General features: G+C 36.9%; 1 protein-coding gene across 10 annotated transcripts in view; it reads right to left on the bottom strand.

Moving 5' to 3' along the window:
* The window catches only part of Pkp4 (plakophilin 4), a 217,792-nt gene that overhangs the window by 71,631 nt on the left and 126,311 nt on the right, over window positions 1-19,850 (bottom strand). For all 10 annotated transcript variants that reach the window (XM_042683404.1, XM_042683397.1, XM_042683403.1 and 7 more), the window contains one exon: window positions 6,732-6,766. In XM_042683404.1, coding sequence (XP_042539338.1) covers window positions 6,732-6,766 — 35 coding nt within the window. The remainder of the gene's footprint in view (window positions 1-6,731; window positions 6,767-19,850) is intronic.

The raw sequence follows: 19,850 nt of genomic DNA, 5'->3' as shown, positions 1-19,850 counted from the left end.
CTTCTATATCTCCTTTATAAATTTGGTCTATTTCTACTGATGCATAAAGTGTTCCCATTTAAGTTCATGTTTTATCTCATGATGAGCTGATGATTTTTTTTGTGTTGCAAATTACTTGCTCCAGATGGAGGAAAACAGAAAGATGAATTGACTTAGGGCTAGGCTATCATTTGTCTTTTATCTTCAGTATTTGTGTATGTGTTTTATAAGCTCACTCTGGTGGCAGAAACTTGTAGCTATACAATTCAGAAGCACAGTACACACATATACCAAATGTAAAACCTATTTCTAGGAACTTAAATTCAGCAGTGCACATTAACTATTAATGTCTTGCAGTAATGGTTTAAATGGCCAGCATGTTAAAATTGCAACATTTCCACGCATGTTATACAACAAATGAATGTAACACTGAAGGGAAATAGTTTGAGTTATTTCCTTACTATTGTGTTCTTTCTTTCCTTCCACACTTATTGCCAAATATTGAAACTCTTTAGTGCATACAACTTCTAAGTTCTATTCATCCACATCTACTAGATGAATATAATACCTCTGAACTAATCAGAATTTTCCTGCACTTTCATTAGCTGTGTCTTTTGTGCAGTTGATTTTTTAGGGTTTTCAACCTGTTGTAGACTCTTGAAATGTTTAACTATGAGGACCAATGTCCTGCTACTCAGTTAACATTCATTAACCTCTTGAATACTTTCTTCTAGAAACTGAATCATAGTTAAAAACAATAGCTCTGGGGCTGGGAAGGTGGCTCAGTGGTAGAGTGCTTGCCTTGCATACATGAGGCCCTGGTTTCGATTCCTCAGCACCACATAAGCAGAAAAAGCCAGAGTGGCGCTATGGCTCAAGTGGTAGAGCACTAGCCTTGAGCTGAAGAGCTGAGAGACAGCGTCCAGGCCCAGAGTTCAGGCACCGTGATCGGGGCGGGGGTGGGGGGGTAAGGGAGTTGGGGGGAGAAGCTCCAACTGGCTCATCTAGATCTGCAAAGGCAGAGGATAATTCTGGTCTAATCTGTACAGGGAAAAGAAGATTGAGATTAATTTCCCTCCCCTGTGCTTCACACAAACCTATGCAAAAACTGGCAACAAAACTAGATGCTGGTGGCTTACACATTTAATCCTAGCTTCTCAGGAGACTGAGATCTGATGATCATGGTTCAAAGCAAGCCAGGGCAGGAAAGTTTGTGAGACTGTTATTGCTAAAGAAGCATCAAAACCTCCTGAACTGGAGCTATGGCTTAAAGTGGTAGCACTAGTCTTAAGAAAACAGCCCCTAGTCCTTGAATTCAAGCCTCAGGATCAGCACCAAAAAACTCTAACAAACAAAATTAATTATAATTGTCTGGGATCTGGCAACATCCAGACAATTATAATTAATCTTCCCTGGCCCATCGGAAAAAATATGAAATTGTGACTTGTAGTAAATTTCATCTCACAAGATGGCTGGAGGACTTAAGTAACAACCAGTGGTCACTTGACAAAAGGACTCCATCTTTGGCTTCTGATGGTCAGCATGACTGATGCGGCTATGTTTTACAGTTGGTATGCTTTTCATTTCTTAAAAGAGTACTAACTCCAAAGGTCTCTTTTTACAAATATTTTATCTAGTATTTATCTAGTATTTTCTACCATCAAGGGATATATGGTAGAATGTATCTACTTACTGGTCCAATTGTATTTCTGAGTTTCTTTATTATGTTTTCTGAAAAGCGTCCCTAAACTTGGAAGGAACATAAGAGATCTACAAATGTACAACATGTTATGAAGAAGTGAAGAGTAGAAATTGACACACTACAGAACAGAAACAAAGGAACAAGCACAGACATTGCCTGTGAGCTCATATCTGAGCTGAAGGCACAGTTGTTAAAATGTGAGGCTAAAGAAAACACAAGGCTGAGACATAAAACATTAAGCTTTCCTTCTAATAAAAGGCAAGATGTGCATTTATGTTTTAGAAAGCAAATGTGCATTTATATTTTAGAAAGCAAATGTGTAACATTGTTAAGCTAGAAAACACAGAATAATGAAGAGAGAAGGTAAAAAAGCAGGATAGTGATAAAGCATGAATGATTCAAAGCAACTTTATTACGTCTAGGGAAGAAATGTAGACCTGACTAAATAAAAATGTCTAGAAAATTTGGCAATTCTGCCTTACTCCTTGTTAAAAGACTTAGTCTTTTTATTTTTCAAGCAGCCTACCATCCCTGGAGAGGTTAAAAAACAAACAAACAGCCACCCCAAAAGAAGCCAAGCTAGATTCTCCTGAACTGAATTATAAAGAAATGGAAATCTTTTCTGCCTAGGGCATCCTAAGTTTTCCCTTAGAAAAGGATACATCAGTAACCAAGGTATTTAAAAACAAAGTTTAGCAACTGGGCTCAGTTTTTGGCAGTTCAATACAACAAATGGTCTTCAAGACAAGTCTTCAAGACAACCTGGGTAGGCCCGGCTCTCTCCCGGGCCAAGATCAAACCACTGCCTTCACCTTCTGTGGAGAGGCTTTTCAAGGGCAGAGCTTTCAAATAAAATTGGTAAAAATTTAAAAAGGCGGAGAAATTGTCTGTAAGCAAATGTCCAAAATGTAAAAGAGAAAGGAGATTGATTAGCTGATTTTCAATCCTAATTCCTTTTGTGTCATACTTTTTTACACAGGAAACCAAGAAAATGAATAGAGGCAAGGCTTTGGTCAAGACCTAGTCAAAGTCAGATTAGATTTAAGATCTTTAAAATTATTTTTCCACATTTAAGCCACCCTTGTCTTACCAAAAAAATACATAACACATATGACTATATTCATGTATTATATTCAAACAAAGTGAATAAGTTACTTAAAATATTTTCCTGGATATCTTTGGATGGATATACGTATAAATTAAATTTAGAATTAGAAGGCACATTGTTTTTAAAAAGTAAGAAACAAGTGATATGAAGATAGCTGGTAAGGATAAAATACAGCAAGCCCCATCCATGTCTTTTATCACTGCTTAAAGAATCAAAACTAGAACTAAGCCCATGACACAGGCTATTTGCCATCAGTGAAATGAAATACTACTTTATAATCCCTAGAATAGCTATGATCAATGGGATAACAATAAGTGCTGGAGACCATAGGCAGACCCATTATACTTTACTGATGGAAAAGCAGAACAGTGTGATGACTTGATTGCTTTATAAAGTGAAATACAGAGCTACTCTATGACCTAGTGATCCTACTCTGTATACTTCAGAGAAATAAATATGTACATCCAAAATATATGCATCCATGTTCAGGGCAGCATTATTTTTTTAAAGCCAAATGGAGAAACAATTAACTGTCTATCAACTGATGAATGGGTAAAGAAAATATGTCAAACTCATCCACTGGAAGAAGTCCTGACACATGCTAAAAAGTGGTGACCTTTGTAGACATCATTCTAAGTGAGAAGCCATATGCTATGTGTCTTCAATGTCTAGCACAGGCTAATCACAAAGTATATAATGCTTTGGGCAGAAAATGGTGCTGATTAATTAAAATATGGTTTAAGAGTACTATATAAAAAAGCCAACCTGTGGTAATGGATATACAACGCTGTAGAACATTAAAAAGTATTCACGTATACAGTTTAAAGGGGTAAATTACACAGTATGTGAGTTCTATCTTAATAAACTTATTATAATAAAAATAAAAGAAAGGCTAGAAAAGAAAGAATAAAATTAAGTTCATGTTGTATATGTTAAATCAGCAGACCAGACCCACAATACTGGCCAAGGTCCTCCTAGGTTGTAAAAGTCTGAACAATACTGGCCAAGGTCCTTCTAGGTTGTAAAAGTCTGAAGCACATTTTGAGTAAAATTAAGAATAAAAAAATGTTCTTGGGAGTGAAAAAAATCCCATAACTTTTCATGCTACACTTTGCAATCTATATGTTGTTCCTAAATTAAAGTATTGCCCTCATTTACACTTTAGATAGATTTTTTAAAAAAAACTTTGCCAAGGATTGGGATTCTGGGCACCTAAGCAGAAAAATAAGCAATACCATCCAAAGGCTTAGAATTTAATCATGAGGCTAAGTACTCACACTTAAGCATTCCTCAGACAGGGTCAAGAAGCATTTATTATTCATTCACGTTTGCATGTATTCATCCATTCAGTTGGTGGACTGCCTACCCTAGCCACGAGGTCTTTGGGGTACTCTGGTGAATAGGGAAGACGCAGTGCCTGCCCTCAATAATGACCTTGCATGGTGACAAAGTAGGGGAACAGCACTGTGTGTGGCAGGTGTAGTCAGATTGCAGGTCATTCTCTCAATACCTTTCAGAAAGAGGCAGCAGCTTTCTACTGGCATAGCCTGTTCTCCTGGGCCACAGCTTTGCTCTTTTCACTCAGTCATCTCTTATCCATCCACAGCACTTTGAGCCACTTAATAAATATTAATTTGCAAGCTTCTATCAGTTTAAGAATGTCTTCCAGTGCATTTGATTAAGGCTTTCTTTAGTAATTATATTTATAAATGCTTACTGAATGGTCTCATGTGCTCACTTTCATCATCTCAAATTCCACACACTCAGCACTAGTCCTGAGCTGGCTCCCCTAAGACTGGCCTTCCATTCTCACACTTCAGGTTATTTCAACGGAAGCACCACTCCAGACTGCACTCAAGACTTCACAGTTAGCATAGTCTCTTCTTTCCTTACTAAACTAGTCTAAACCCTAGGAATCATGAATCCATGTCTTCTCCAATTTCTGCAGTACCCTTCCGGTTTGTCTTTCTTCTTCTTCTTTCTTCTTCCTTCTTCCCTCCTCCTCCTCCTCTTTTTTCTTTCTTCTTCTTTTTCTCCCCCCCTCCCCCTGCCCCCTCCCCTCCCCCTCCTCTTTCTTTCTCCCCCCTCCCCCTCCCCTCCCCCTCCTCCTCCTCCTCTTTTTTCTTTCTTCTTCTTCTTCTTTCTTCTTCTTCCTTCCTCCTCCTCCTCCTCCTCCTCCTCCTCCTCCTCCTCCTCCTTCTTCTTCTGGGGCTAGATCTCAGGGCCTGGTGCTGTCCTTGAGCTCTTTTGCTCAAGGCTAGCATTCCACCACTTTTAGGCACAGTGTCATTTCCAGTTTTCTGGTGGTTACTACAAGAATCTCACAGACTTTTCTGCCTGGACTGACTTGGAACCATGAGCCACCGGCACCTGGCTCCAGTCTTTTGACACTAATTTTTCCTTCCTCCAGTTCAGGATTCTGCTGCTGCTCCTGAAGAATGTTTTAAACGGAATGACTTTTTGCTTAAAGGATTTTCTAGTGTCTCCTCATACCATTAAGTGAGTCAAAAGTCCTGCAATCTCTACAATATGACCAATGCTGCCCTCTAAGCATCTGTAATTTTTACCAATTCCCAAACCAGTAACATTTCTACCATCTATTCTTCTATCAAAAAATAATGCACAATTCAGCCAGGCCACCCATGAAGGCCACATGGGCTGCCCATTTGTGACTCTGTCCCTACTTAATACTTGTTTGGCAGTTGGTCACATATTTTGTGGCTTATCTTTCCTTGGTGTTAGTAAGTCTTAGGTAGCTTTTCTAATGTTTTTGGTGCATGAGTAATTTTGTATAAATACTACATTCCATGAGAATAGTTCCTTTGGAAAATATCAGCTCCTAATATGCTCCATAAACACCATCAGAATCATTCTACCAAGTGCAGATAAATTTAGGTACTGGTCATTTAGTGATCGAATATTCTCAAAATTCATGCTTTGTCTGAAAAGTGGTAAAGCATTTAGATACCTATTCTAGTATTTTAACCTTGCTGGTGTACTGCAGGTCTACGGTATTGGGGGTAGGGATAAACGCAGGCTGTGCTATCTCTGTCTACCAAGCAGAGTGCATGGGGTTCAGGCTCTCAATAAATGTCTAATGAAATGAAAACTGAGCATGAGAACACCAAATATTTGTGGCAGTATCAGGCACTCTTCTTAATGTAATTCATCCTTCAAAATGTCATGAATTTAGAGCAAAGAGATAGACTATATTAAAACCTGCCAGGTTCTATTGTGGTGTCTTCAGAGCTACCATATTGTACTGTGGGTACTGAAAATAAACATTTCAAGTAATTCTTTTCTGAGTATGAGAAACGTGGTGAAAGGCTTGATTTGTATAAGTGACTAAATAGCTTTTCCAGATTAAATGCTACCTTTCTCTGAGGTCATCCTTCTGTTTCTGTATGATGGAAAAGAAAAATTTCAGGGTTGATAATAATTTTAAAAAGTTACTGGCAAGTCTTTATAATTTATAGACAAAATCACTCATTCATGTTAAAAAATTAGCATCTTAAAAAGTATAGAAAACTGCGGCTGGGAAGGTGGCTCAGTGGTAGAGCGCCTGCCTTGCATGCCTGAGGCCCTGGGTTCGATTCCCCAGCACTACATAAGCAAAAAGAAAAAAAGCCGGAAGTGGCGCTGTGGCTCAAGTGGTAGAGCGCTAGTCTTAAGCTGAAGAGCTGAGGGACAGCACCCAGGCCCAGAGTTCAGGCCCCACGACTGGACCCCCCCTACCCCCCCAAAAAAAAATGTACAGAAAACTACTTGATCATGTTAAAAATTAAGCATGTTAATAACCAGTGTCAAAACACCTCAGTAGTACCACTATCAAAGGCTATGCTGTGTTTAGTTAACCAAGAGTTAGTAAATTAAAGAGTAGGCTAATTGCTTTTTTTATATGAATAAAAAAACTTTTTATATACTTAAAATAAAAAATCATACCTGTTGATCTCCAAGGAAATGACTTCTCAGTTGAGCTAAGGAGAGAAAGAAGGAAAAATATTATTTTCTTGGTTATAAAATTTAACTGTAGACTTGTCTTGCATACTAACACTTTAATTCTCATATTGTTATATACAAGTATAAAAAAATCCAATAAAATTAAAAATTACCAAAGTTGATTAAACAATATTTAATTTTCCACATCAATTTGGAGCAAAACTTAATCTCCACTTGGAAATACAGGAAAATTACAAGTGACATGAGACAGGGTTGTATGTGTATAATTATGATGGAAATATATTCAATAGATGTATGATAACAAGTGAAACCCAGCAAGAACTGTTAAAAGGAGAAAGAACAGTTAAGAAAGAGTAATACAGAGGGGAAAGAATTTGATCAGAGTATATTATATGTATCCTCTGTACAATTCATCTATGATACAGTATTTCCTTTACATAAGATAAAATAACACAACTAAGTAGCATAGTAATGGTATTTATATGATATTTGTGATAACATGAAAACTACATATATAACATATACATTTTAAATAAATGATGCTCAATAGACACAAAAATTAATGGGGGTCAGTTTTGGATTGGATGTTGCCTTATAAAATTTAAGTCAAGGCCAGGTGCCAGTGGCTCATGCCTGTAATCCTAGCTACAGAGGAGGCTGAAAACTGAGGATCACGGTTCAAAGCCAGCCCGGGTAGAAAAGTCCATAAGACTCTTATCTCCAATTAACCATTAGAAAACCAGAAGTGGTGCTGTGGCTCAAGTGGTAGAGCGCTCTCGCCTTGAGCTGAAGAACGTGGGGACAGCGCCCAAGCCCAGAGTTCAAGCCCCACAACCAAAAAATAAAAACAAAAAATACAAAATAAATAAATAAAATAAAATAAAATTTAAGTTATAGCTTTTACAACCAGGATAAAGTTTTAATTACATTTTTCCTTGATTCATAGAGTATTTAAAAATCTTGTATATAAAAACCTTATCTTTGCCTTATAAAATTTAAGTCATAGTAATGGAATATTATAAAAAATATAAGCTCTTACAACCAAGATAAAGTTTTAATTACATTTTTCCTTGATTCACAGAGTATGTATTTAAAAAATGTGTAGTTCATTGTTACTCCCTACCATGCCCCAACAACACAGAACATCACAGTATTAGAGGACAATGCAGTAGAACACAGGAACAATAGTCTGGCCTACAAAGTATTTACCATATGCAAAATTAAGCACTTCAAATATATTGTCCACACCTTACATATATTATCATTTTTTTTAATTTCAGAGAGAATATTTTGGCAACTAAAAGTGTTGGGTTCAAACCCAAGATGGTCTTATTTCAAAGTCAATTCTCTGATACACTGTACTTAATAGCACAATAGCTCCAGCCTGTTTCTGTAACACACACTTGTGCACAGATATATATCCAGGGAAAAGTCTAGAAAGATAAAAAGGTAAGTAACTGTTGCTGTGGGACAAAAACACAAACAATTCAAATTTGTGTTTTTGGCTTTTAAATTTTTTTGGCAGTACTGGGGTTTGAACTCAGAGCCTTTTGCTTACTAGGTACTTGAGCTACAACCTTAGGGCTTCAAGTGTCGCCTCCCCATTCCCCCAGCTTGTACTTACACTAACACACACACACACACACACACAGAGGAATGTTTTTGATGTGCTTAGTAAATTAATGAAAAACATGTGTTATTCTCGTCTTAAGGAAACAACCCGTAAAATTAAGAACCTGGAACAAACTAAGAGAATAATTTTAGTGCTACCACTCTAAGTTCTTGTTAACTTCTGGTTATTTTCCTTGAGCCACTAAGGGGTTAATGGAACTTTCGCCAGGAGAAAACCTTACATTCAGTAAGATCTTCCCAAGCTTCAATTGTGTGTGTGATTTGCCTTTTCTTTGTCACAGATGTGGCAGCTCCCAGCCCAGAACCATGGAACTAGCTGCAAGCAGAGACATGCTGCTGTCAGTGAATGAGGCCAATCATTTGGTGCTGCTCTCCAGAGCCTGGCAGTTCTCCTTTATCTGAGGCACTCTGAAGTGATTTCAAAAGGAGAAATCACTGATGAGGGGAAAAATGGAAATTTGGTCAATGCCAGTAATAGCACATTTATCTTGTTCCTGAGGGCAGGTCATCATGGTCTGGGGGTCTCCAAAAGTGGCTCACTACACTGAATTTTGATGTCTTTGAATTTGTATTATCTGACTCTATTACCTAAATTACTCTCCAATTACACCAACACTGATGTAACTCCACTGCATCAACAATCAAAACTAGCACATATTGTGCCAATATTAGAATATAAGCTGCTACCCAGAAATGTTTACTATATCTTAAGTTTCTTGGGGATGCAATAAAGTTTATGAGATTTTTGTCTTTAAAGTTATAAATCCAAGAATAAAATTCAGGGTAAGTGACAAGCAGTCAGAGGCCATTGCTGCTTTGTTCTTGCCTTTATTTCGAATAGGTATCATATCACCCGAGGCTCAAGAGATTTGTAATCTATATTGTTGTTATAAGACTAACTGCGAAACGTATAAACCTCTCCATTCTACTGAATTGTCAGGTATGCTTAGACTGGTTATTAGTTTGAGCAAGTCCAGTTATCTTCCCTCTGGAGTCAGGAGGCTCTAGCAATCTTTGTCCTGTGTGACAACCACAAAAACAATATTTTTTGCTGCTGAAAAGGCCTTTAGTAACCAAAATGTAATATTCCTAGGTACAGGCAATGGGAAGCTCTAGTTAAAATTAATTTCCCCTATCCTAAGGCAAAAGATAATTCCATATTATATTATTCAAATAAGATAATAAGGTTTAAAAATAGGCAAAATCTCTATGACATATTTCGAAGAATATATAGTTTGCCAAATTATCTTCATACTAAATTAACTCCACACTAAATCCTAAAATGCTATGTAATGCTGATTATGTGTTATTCAGGAAAGATTACTTTCCTTTTGAACTACTCACTGTATTTTCAAATTGTTCAATGCTCTGTGATTCAGGGATTGCAGAATTAAAAAAAAAATACAAAGATTCTGAGTTGATGTTTAAGTAACTGATGTAACTGCGTTTTTTTTTTTTTAAAGAACCAGACAGATCTGTGTTAGAGGTAGCTTCATGCTAGAAGCAGAGGCTTATTTCCTTTTTCTTCTCTTTCCAAATCTATTCCTAGAAACACTTCCCAACATGATACTGGATGTCTACAATGTGTCTGCAGGCTCTGTGCCCACAAGTGACTCTATCATTCTTTTCCACATCTCTCCTGAAGATGCCAAGCTGCTTGTGTTCTAAAAGCTGCCAATGGAATGTGAAAGGCATTTTAAAATCCAAGAGCCCAGTGATCCATCATTCCTTTGTTTCGATAGGAAGATGTATTCCTAGTATCAAATACCTTAATTACCAACAAACTTTTGTAGGGAAATCTTTTCATAAGTTTGGGATTGTCTGATCAGACAACAAACAACAGTTAAAAGTAAATTCACAAGCAAATTAATAACTCAAAGCAATTCATTTTAATGTTAAAAACTAGTTTTAAGGAAGAGATTATACATTCACCGTTATATACATGAAAACAGAAAATCACTGTAAAATTCTACACACTTCTGAAATTCTTTTCATTCAGATATAAATGGAGTAGGGTGGCTCACCCTTGTATTCTTAGCTGCTCAGAAGGCTGAGATCTGAGGATTGTAGTTCAAAGCTAGCCCAGGCAAGAAAAATCTATGAGACTCTTTATCTCCAATTAGCCATCAATAAACCAGAAATGGAACTGTGGCTCATTGATTTTGAGCAATGAAGCTAAGGGACAGCACTCAGGTCCTGCCTGGTTCAAGCCCCAGTACTGGTATGTAGATGCACACATGCACACACACACATGACACAGATGGACATTACAGTTGTTCAATGTGGCAAGCTAGTGGCTGAGGGTCTACAATAAGGCTTGTGAAGTGAGTGAACACTGGTCCTTGGATACTTTGATTGACAATCTGGCTCATGAGCCTTCCTAGAAATTCTGTGAGTTGCCACCAAGTACTTTAAAAATTATTTCGTTTTCTACTTATGCAAGCTGGAGAGGAATCTATGACTGGCAACTAAAAATGTTGACTAGCATTTTCTTAAACACAAGCAGGTCCCCTGAAGGAAGTGCCAGCCCTACTCCTGAGCAGTAGACGATATTTCCAATAGCATGCTATAAAAACTAGGTCACAACATACTTCATACTCAACATATTACAAAGATTAATTTTTTTTTTTGGTTGTTGTTGTTAAGGTACTAGGGTTTGAATTCAGGGCTTTGAACTTGCTGGATAGGCACTCTACCACTGTAGCCACACTTGTCCCGAATACATTCCAAGTCCCTCAAACAGAATGTCTTTTAGTTAGTCCTACACGGCCATACTGAGGTACAGAAGTCATTGTGTTAACAGTTCTCTCCGCTGTGTGTATGTTCTTGGAGGACACCAAAAGTTGTTAGAGACTTAGGCCAGCTTCTGGCACATGCTATCACTGAAAATGTCATCTGAATTACTACCATCTCTACTACAGTTTGGGTCTCCATCTTCTCATCCTGTTTTCTTTCTCCTAAATGTTTTCTTTTTTTTGGCTTTGATCTCTCATCCTTTAAGTCATTTTTACCTTCTGTTACTATAGTGATTTTTTTTCAGACTCAGAGTTACATTATATTCCCATATGGAATGTAAACAAATCCATAGAAGACAATTGAAACACCTTATCTTAGGGTGGCCCAGAAGGACCTTCAGCACCTGATTCCTTCTAGTTTGCCCTTTTCCACACAAACCTATATTCTAAGCACTTCTAAGTACTTCCAGTTGCCTGATACACAAAGCTGCTTCACACTTTCAGTGCTATTTTTGGAGCAGAATATGCAGGAACAGAGTCTGGAAATTATTTTAGAGTTGTTCAAATTCCAGAATGGTTTATTCCTATATATGTATATGCATATGTATATGTGTGTGTGCACATGTATATATGAGAAATATATATAGTCCACAAAATTGAATACTCTAATAATAAAGTTTATTTTTACTTTGTGTCATTTCTTACAAAAGCAACAATATTCTCAAAAGGTTCTGCTTAATGAAGCCAGTACCAGCTTCCTCCTGATTCTTCCCGTTGATGTGAGCCAGCCTTCTTGAACACTACTGGATAAACATTAGGAAAGCGACAGTGGGAAACTGGGCAGTAACATGTTGTTAGCCAAAATGTTAGGAGGTTGTTTTGTTTTAAAGGTAAACCCTATTAATTTAAGACAATTTCAATCATTTGAAAGGAACCAGATTTCTCTCTTGATAAAGCTTTAGCTTTCTTGAGTTCTCTTGACTCTATACTGAGAATACCATCTTTGAACATAATGTCTGTGAAAATATTAGTTCTGGAAAGCATTTACCCTGTTTGGCCAATTAAAATTTCTATTCAGAATGGGAACATGCCTCAAATGGGAAAGCTCCTGTCCAGCAAGATCCTGAGTTCAAATCTCAATATCATGAAAAATAAAAAGGAAATTTCCCTCTAAGATCTACTTTGGCTATACTACATAAATTAAACTTAAAAAAAATCTAATTCTGATCCTCAACAAGGATGTCATAGGCTTACTTATGTATGTATGTATGTATGAATGTATGTATGTATGTACGTACGTATGTATGGTTGCACTCTCACTTAGCTTATTTTGCTTACAGCCTGTACTCTACTACTTGAGCCATTCCTCTATTTCCAGCTTTTTGCTGATCAGTTTGGAGGTAAGAGTCTTGTAGATTTGATTGCCTTGTCTTGCTCTGAAATGAGATCCTTGATCTTAGCCTCCTAAGTGGCTAGGATTATAAGTGTGAACTACTTGTGCCCAGCTGATAGGTATTATTTTATACTAATACATGGCATGAGAAATAAGAGCTAGGAGACAAAGACAGAAAAAAAAAAGAGTTCTCTAATGTTATAAACTTGATGTTACAAGAATTCATTCTATCTACCAACAGGTAATTTTCAGGATCAATTCATTTATTTCTCCTATTTTAGGAGTCAGGGAACTTACCTGTAGATTTCAGTTAGATAAGAATCACTAAGAAATAAACCAGACTTACTTTCTTCGAATCAAAACACCTTGAATAGTTAGAAAAATAAATAAATAATGATGATGATTCGTTCCAAGACAGATATGTATAGCTCTTTGACCTACCACTAGATGATCTATGTAAGTAAAAAACAGAAAGGCAAGACATGAGACAGATAAGGAGCGTGAAATGCTTTTGCTTAGAAGAGAAAGATCAACAGATATTTTGACCCATCTAAGGGGCTCTGATGACCTAAGCTTAAAAAATCATATCCTATATAGTAACGACTTTTTTTTAAAAAGCATTCCTATGAAAGTAACCATTGGCGCTTAGCTACCTTTTCAAGAACCTCTTCCAAATATAGTTACTGTCTATATCTGTACAAAACAGTTTCTTCCAAATTTATAGCTTTTCACTGACAAATGCCTTTCTTTACTGTGCTATCAGATCCTGGGCAATTTTCTGGTGTCTAGAAGTTAGTGCCTTTCCTCCAGAGAAAGAACCACTTACTCATTTTGGTTTTTCATGTAGATAGTTACAATTACATCTCTCATCAAAAGGTTATTCTTAAGGTCTCAACCGCCAGGAAAAATACAAACATAGAATAGGTTCATAATTGTAGGTTAGTTATTTTGTGTATGCTATGACTTTGACCCTGAAATAGTATAGGCCCATATTTTGTGCCAAACAAGGCATAACAAATAAGATAGGGCAATGGGTCTCTTTTCATAATTATTTATTTGCTCTAAGTGATATTAAGGTTACCAAAAATAAAAATGAACTGGGAATAAAACAATGTATCCTTCACAATAGGATACAGTAGCTCCTATCAGCAACAGGATATAAGCCATGAATTGTCTTCCATTAGCAGATATAGATTTGCATTGTTCCTTCTCTACTCTAAACCCAATTGTAGATGTGTGATAAAGTGAACAAACAAGACAGCTATGAGAAGGCAGCTCTCATACTTCATTGAGTGTAGTAAAGGTCAGAGATCTAGAGTGTAATTATAGTATTTCACTTTCAACAATATCTTACTGGAAAAATTTGGCCATGCTCTCAAAACATACTTTTAAATTTTAGTCTTAAAAATCATTAGCAACAGGAATAGCAAAGTACTCCTGGGACGTGATGTCAATGACTCAGGCCTATAATCCAAGCTACTCAATCTTAGGGTCATTGTTTGAAGCCAGGCAAAAACACCTGTGAGGCTCCATTTCCAAAATAATCAGCAAAAAAAGTGGCCTAGAGGCCTGGCTCAAGTGGTAGAGTGCCAGCTGAGCAGGCACGCAAGGTGAGCAAGTGTGAGGCCCTTCATTCAAACACTGGTGAGGAACAGGGGAGAATAGTCGTGGTTTTCTTTTTTTTATTCCCCCCCCCCCCCCCCCCCCCGCCAAAGTTGTAAAGTGTGTTTTTTGGGTCCACCCGTATCCCTATTTAAAAGATTGGTTTTTTTCCCTTCCCCTCCACAAATTATACCAACATTAAATACAGTGAAAGCAGGGGTTATACTGTGAGGGAGGGACATACAAAGGAACAAAGAAATAATCTTATAAATATGTTAGAAACAATTGCATGAAAGCAAAAACATTTGAATACTTATCTTGGGGTTCATTTCACCTAACATCAACTTATCTGACCTTGTCTGCTTGTCTCAGACATATACTAGTTATTGCAAATAAGGGAAACCATGGGACCTATGTTTCTTTGGGCTTGGCTTATTTTACTTAATGTTATTTTTTCCAAGTCTTTCCATTTCCTAACAAATGGGGCAATGTCATTCTTTCTGATGGAGGCATAGAATTCCATTGTCTATATATACCACATTTTCTTGATCCATTCATCTACTGAGGGGCATCTGGGTTGGTTAAATATCTTAGCTATGGTAAATAATGCTGCAATAAACATAGTTGTGCTGGTAGCTTTAGTGTGTTCTTGTTTGTGATCATTTGGGTAAATGCCCAAAAGTGGTATTGCTTTTGGGGATTGCTCCCCAAAAGGGGAGCTCTATGGGTACTCTTTTGAGGAACTTCCATACTGCTTTCCAGAGTGGTTGAACAAGTTTACGCTCCAACTAACAATGCAGTAGGGTCCCCTTTTGGCCACATCCCCTCCAGCATCTGTTGTTATTAGATTTCTTGATTATAGCTTTTCTAACCAGGGTGAGGTGGAATCTCAATGTTGTTTTGATTTGCATTTCTTTTATGGCTAGAGAGGTTGAACATTTCAATTGGCCATCCTTCTTTCCTTTTCAGAGAAGTTTCTCTTTAAGTCTTTAGCCCACTTATTTATTGGGTAGTTGTTTCTTTGAGGATTTGTTGTTGGGGCATTTAATTTTTTGAGTTCCAAGTATATTTTAGATATAAGACCCTTGTCGGTTGTATGGCTAGTGAAGATCTTCTCCCAATCTGTGGGCTTTCTATGTAGTCGTGGTTTTCATTGGCTTTTAGATATAAGACCCTTGTCGGTTGTATGGCTAGTGAAGATCTTCTCCCAATCTGTGGGCTTTCTATGTAGTCGTGGTTTTCATTGGCTACTAGCAAGTTTATTCAATTTTTCATTCTACCTTTTCCTCATACTGCTCAACCATATTTTTAGGCTCCTTCTTATAACTGTCTAAACACATTCTGGGAAAAGGTCAGATAAAAATAAATAATATTAGCATCAGTTTTCTAAAGCAAAAGCTACTTACTTGACATACAGAGAAAGCATTTAAGGACCAGGAAATACACTTTAAGTCACCTTCACAGAGACTAGAGGTGAATGAATTTCTGAAGATGCTAAATATTCTTGACAAAAGCATTTGTGTTAGTGCTTTGAATCTATGAATAAAAGATTCCGAAGACCATATGGGAAGGGGAAGATCAAGGAGGATGTTGTATTAGACAAAACGAGACAAACAGTCCCCCCTGGCATCTCCATAAATTACACAGGAAGCCTGACTTCTGTTGAGGCCCATCCCACAACAGGTGTCCTGGCAATTGAAAGCAGGTACCAGAATAGAAAGATTTTCTAACATCTAGGCTGACATTTATTTGGAAAAGAGAAAGTAACTGAGATGAAAAGAGTTAAATGGCTAAATACAACTCTAGACTCTCCTCTGAAGTCAGGTTCAGGATAGAGTTTACAGGAAATTATCTTTGTTCATGCTCTTCAAAATGTTATTGATTTACTCTAGTCTATTCTTTTAAAGCCATACAAAGGTGAAGATACAGGAAATTTAAAAAATTAAAATAAAAAATATAGTTTATATAAAAGATTTTTTTTTTACAAATGAGTTAAGCAACTCATTTAAGGCTAGACCTAGTAGAGAGAAGGAAATGGTTCCTACATGTCTACTTGTTCCCCATTCTGAAAACTAAGCACAGCACCAACACTAGTGTAAACTGTAGAGATCTATAGAGTGGCACACTTCTGTCCAATACCCTTCAAACTCATAATTATAAGTAGTTTGTTTTGATGCACATAATCTCAATTTGTCTATTATTTAGAGTCTTTGTAAAAATAATTAATAAATGTTTTAGTTATACATTTACTCCCCCTGAACTATTATCCAGTTCAGAAATTCCAAGGAAATGATGGGGCAAGCATGACACCATACACCTATAATCCCAGTGCTCAGAAGCCTAAGGCAAGAAGACTACAAGTTTGGAGACAGCCTGACCTACATCGTAAGGACCTTAGAAAAACAAGAACAGCAACAACAACAACAGGGAATTCTTTTTAATTCACATACAATTCTTTCTCTACACATAGAGGAAAATCAAACGTAATGTGTCTAAATAATTATATTTACTTTCTGCCCACTGAATAGCCAGCGTAAGGTTTAACTTTTAATTTTTATGGAAATTAAAGTTCCTTTGATTTTGAAAAATAATTATATTCCAATTATGAAAATAAAAAAGAAGATAATACATGCCTTTGACAGTTTTCTCCTTGTGATTCCATTTTCTGTTCTTGCTTCTTAGATGAGCACAATAGAGACTTCAGCACTTTAGAAAGAATGAATTAGAAGTGGTGCGGTGGCTTGAGCACAAAGAAGCTCAGGATCAATGCCCAGTCCCTGAGTTCAAGGCCCAGGGCCAAGGAAAAAAAATTCTTGAGTGTTTGCTGGGTGCTGGCAGCTCACACCTGTAATCCTAGCTACTCAAGAGGTTGAGATCTGAGGATCATGGTTAGCAGTCAGCCCAGATAGGAAAGTCTGTACCATCAGAAAACTGGAAGTAGAGCTTAACTCAAAATGGTAGAGTGCTAACCTTGAGCAAAAAATCACAGGGACAATACCCAGACCCTGAGTTCAAGCCCCATGATTGGGGGTGGGGGCTGATGAGATGAATTTACATGTGGGTAGAGCACAGTCCAGTATCATCAAACTGGGAGAAAGCCTAGGTACATAAGCAGATAATCAATATTCAGCAAAGCACATACTATGTTTCTATATGGTAAAAGGTACAGAAACATATGGAACATAGGGAAGTGGATTTAGACTGTTTTCAATTCCTTTTGAAAATGCCCACAGATTGCTAATTAGTTTCACACTTTCATACCCATACTATGTTTTCACCCAGGTCACATATAACTGTACACAAGTTATAAGTTACCACCCAGAAGAATGAAACAGGAAAAAATATCCTACTAGAAATCATCATCATCATCATCATCATCATCATCAAGTACCCAAAAAAGTATAATAAAGTAGGTGTTCAGAACAGCATTTTTGATACGTAGTGGATGATAAACATTGTTCAGTGAAAGAACAGGAACCCTCCATGGTGAGCAAGGGAAGTGGTCAGCTGAGATTCTTTATGTTTTCCAGCTTCAATATCTAGCATTTTTCTTTGGAGAAATATGAATCCAAAAAGGAGCATGAGTTTACAAGATGACAAGGAGTTAGTTAACAGCTTAATCCTCCCACATTCTCCCGAACATTTCAACCTCTAAACATATCCCTAATGTACTACTCTGTTCAACAGTATCTTCTGCCTTTGTACTTATGTTCATAAGAAATACAACAGTTCCACTTACTATTTAAAAGTCCTCACTGAGAAGAATGTTACTCAGAAGATAGATACATATGTATATTTTGTATCTCTTACATACCAGTTCTTGTATTTTGGTTGGTCAATTTAATTTGAATTTTTTCTCTGGCTCAATAACATAATATGGATGATGTAGCTAACACATAGATCAACCGATAATTGGCTGAGTAGAGATCATAGGATCCTAAAATAATTGCCTAACCTTCATTTTTCTGAGAAGAAATACCCTCCCTGTACAGTTTAAATATAATGGAAACATTGTAAGCTATGTGTGAACCTGGAGTGTTAAGAGGAAGGTCAGTGGGATACTTATGTCTTCTAAACTACCTTTTTTAATATCTATTTTTTATTGTAAAGATACTGTACAGAGGGGTTACAGTTACATGAGTAAGGTAATGAGTACATTTCCTGTGGAGCAGTGCTACCCCCTCCTTTGTTTTCCTCCTACCATCCCTTCCTTCCCCAGCTCCGTAACTTCTCTCCCCCCACCCCCAAGCTGTAAGTTCATTTTTAACATAGTATCTTGTACATCTCATTGTTATAATGGGTCAACTTGTATCCTTGTTTCAGCATTTTTTTAAATTTCCCTTCCCTTCCCCGAATTAGAAAAATGTATATAGAAGATGCAGGGCACTGGAATCAAATACAGTGAACAAGGGTTATACCATGGGGGAAGAACATATAAAAGAAACAAACAAAAAAAAATCACAGAGTACATTATAAGTACATTAAAAACAACAGCAACAAAGATAAAACCTTTATGTCCCTATCTTGGGGTTCATTTTGCTTAACATCATCTTATATGATCATAAGTACATAGCTTTTGACCTTTTCTGCATGTCCTAGACATTTACTAGTTATTGCAGCTAAGGGAATCAATGAAGCCTATGTTTCTTTGGACCTGGCTTACTCCACATAATATAATTTTTTCCAAGGCTTTCCATTTCCTAACAAATGGGGCAGTGCCATTCTTTCTAATGGAGGCATAGAATTCATATATATACATACATATATATGTATACACACACACACACACAAACACAAACACACACACCACATTTTCTTGATCCATTCATCTACTGAGGGGCATCTGGGTTGGTTCCATATCTTAGCTATAGTGAATAATGCTGCAATAAACACACTTGTGTTGGTAGCTTTAGAATGGCCTTGTGATTGTTTGGTAAATGCCCCAAAGTGGGATTGCTGGGTCATAAGAGACTTAAAGAGAGATTTCTCTGAAGAGGAAATAAGAATGGCCAATAGACACATGAAGAAATGCTGAACTTCTCTAGCCATAAAAAAATGCAAATCAAAACAACATTGAGATTCTACCTCACCCCACTTAGAATGGCTATAATCAAGAAATCTAATTAACAACAAGTGCTAGGGGGGATGTGGCCAAAAAGGAACCCTAAACTACTTTTTGATACCCCAATAGCACACCAACAAAAAAACACTATTGTTAGGGGAAATGTGTTAAAAGCTTAAAATGTGTTAAAAGCTTAAAAGATGCATTTTGTAAGCTGTAAGACTTTTTTCTTCTTCAGTTTTTAGTGTTTTTCTCCCTATTTAACAGAGGAGTAACACAATAGCAGAGTAGAAATATCTATGCAAAAACTGATTAGATTGATTTGTTATTAAATAGACTGTGAAGCCTCAGGGAGACGAGCTATAATAACAATCAGACCCTACAAAGTCTAGCAAACTTGTCAGTTTTTTTCCTTATTTTCTCTCTCCCTAGGCAGTCATGCCATGTTCATTTTTGTGGAAAGTTGATTAATTACTGAAAATGAACAAATGGATAGTCCTCACTTTTACATAGATAATCATATTTTCAATTTCCTTTCCCATCTATCATTGGATTAGAGCAGTGGTTATCTGAAGGGTTAAGGAAACATCTCTACACATGACTTTTTCTGCTCTTATCCTGTTGATGTATAATGAGAATTCAAGTTTAACATCAACTTCCTTCTCTTCCATCAAGAA

Source organism: Dipodomys spectabilis, unplaced genomic scaffold (genome assembly GCF_019054845.1).
Source record: "Dipodomys spectabilis isolate Male_0828 unplaced genomic scaffold, ASM1905484v1 ptg000081l, whole genome shotgun sequence".
NCBI lineage: Eukaryota > Metazoa > Chordata > Mammalia > Rodentia > Heteromyidae > Dipodomys > Dipodomys spectabilis.
Note: the sequence above shows the minus strand (reverse complement) of the source record. Positions and strands in the feature narration are given on the sequence as shown.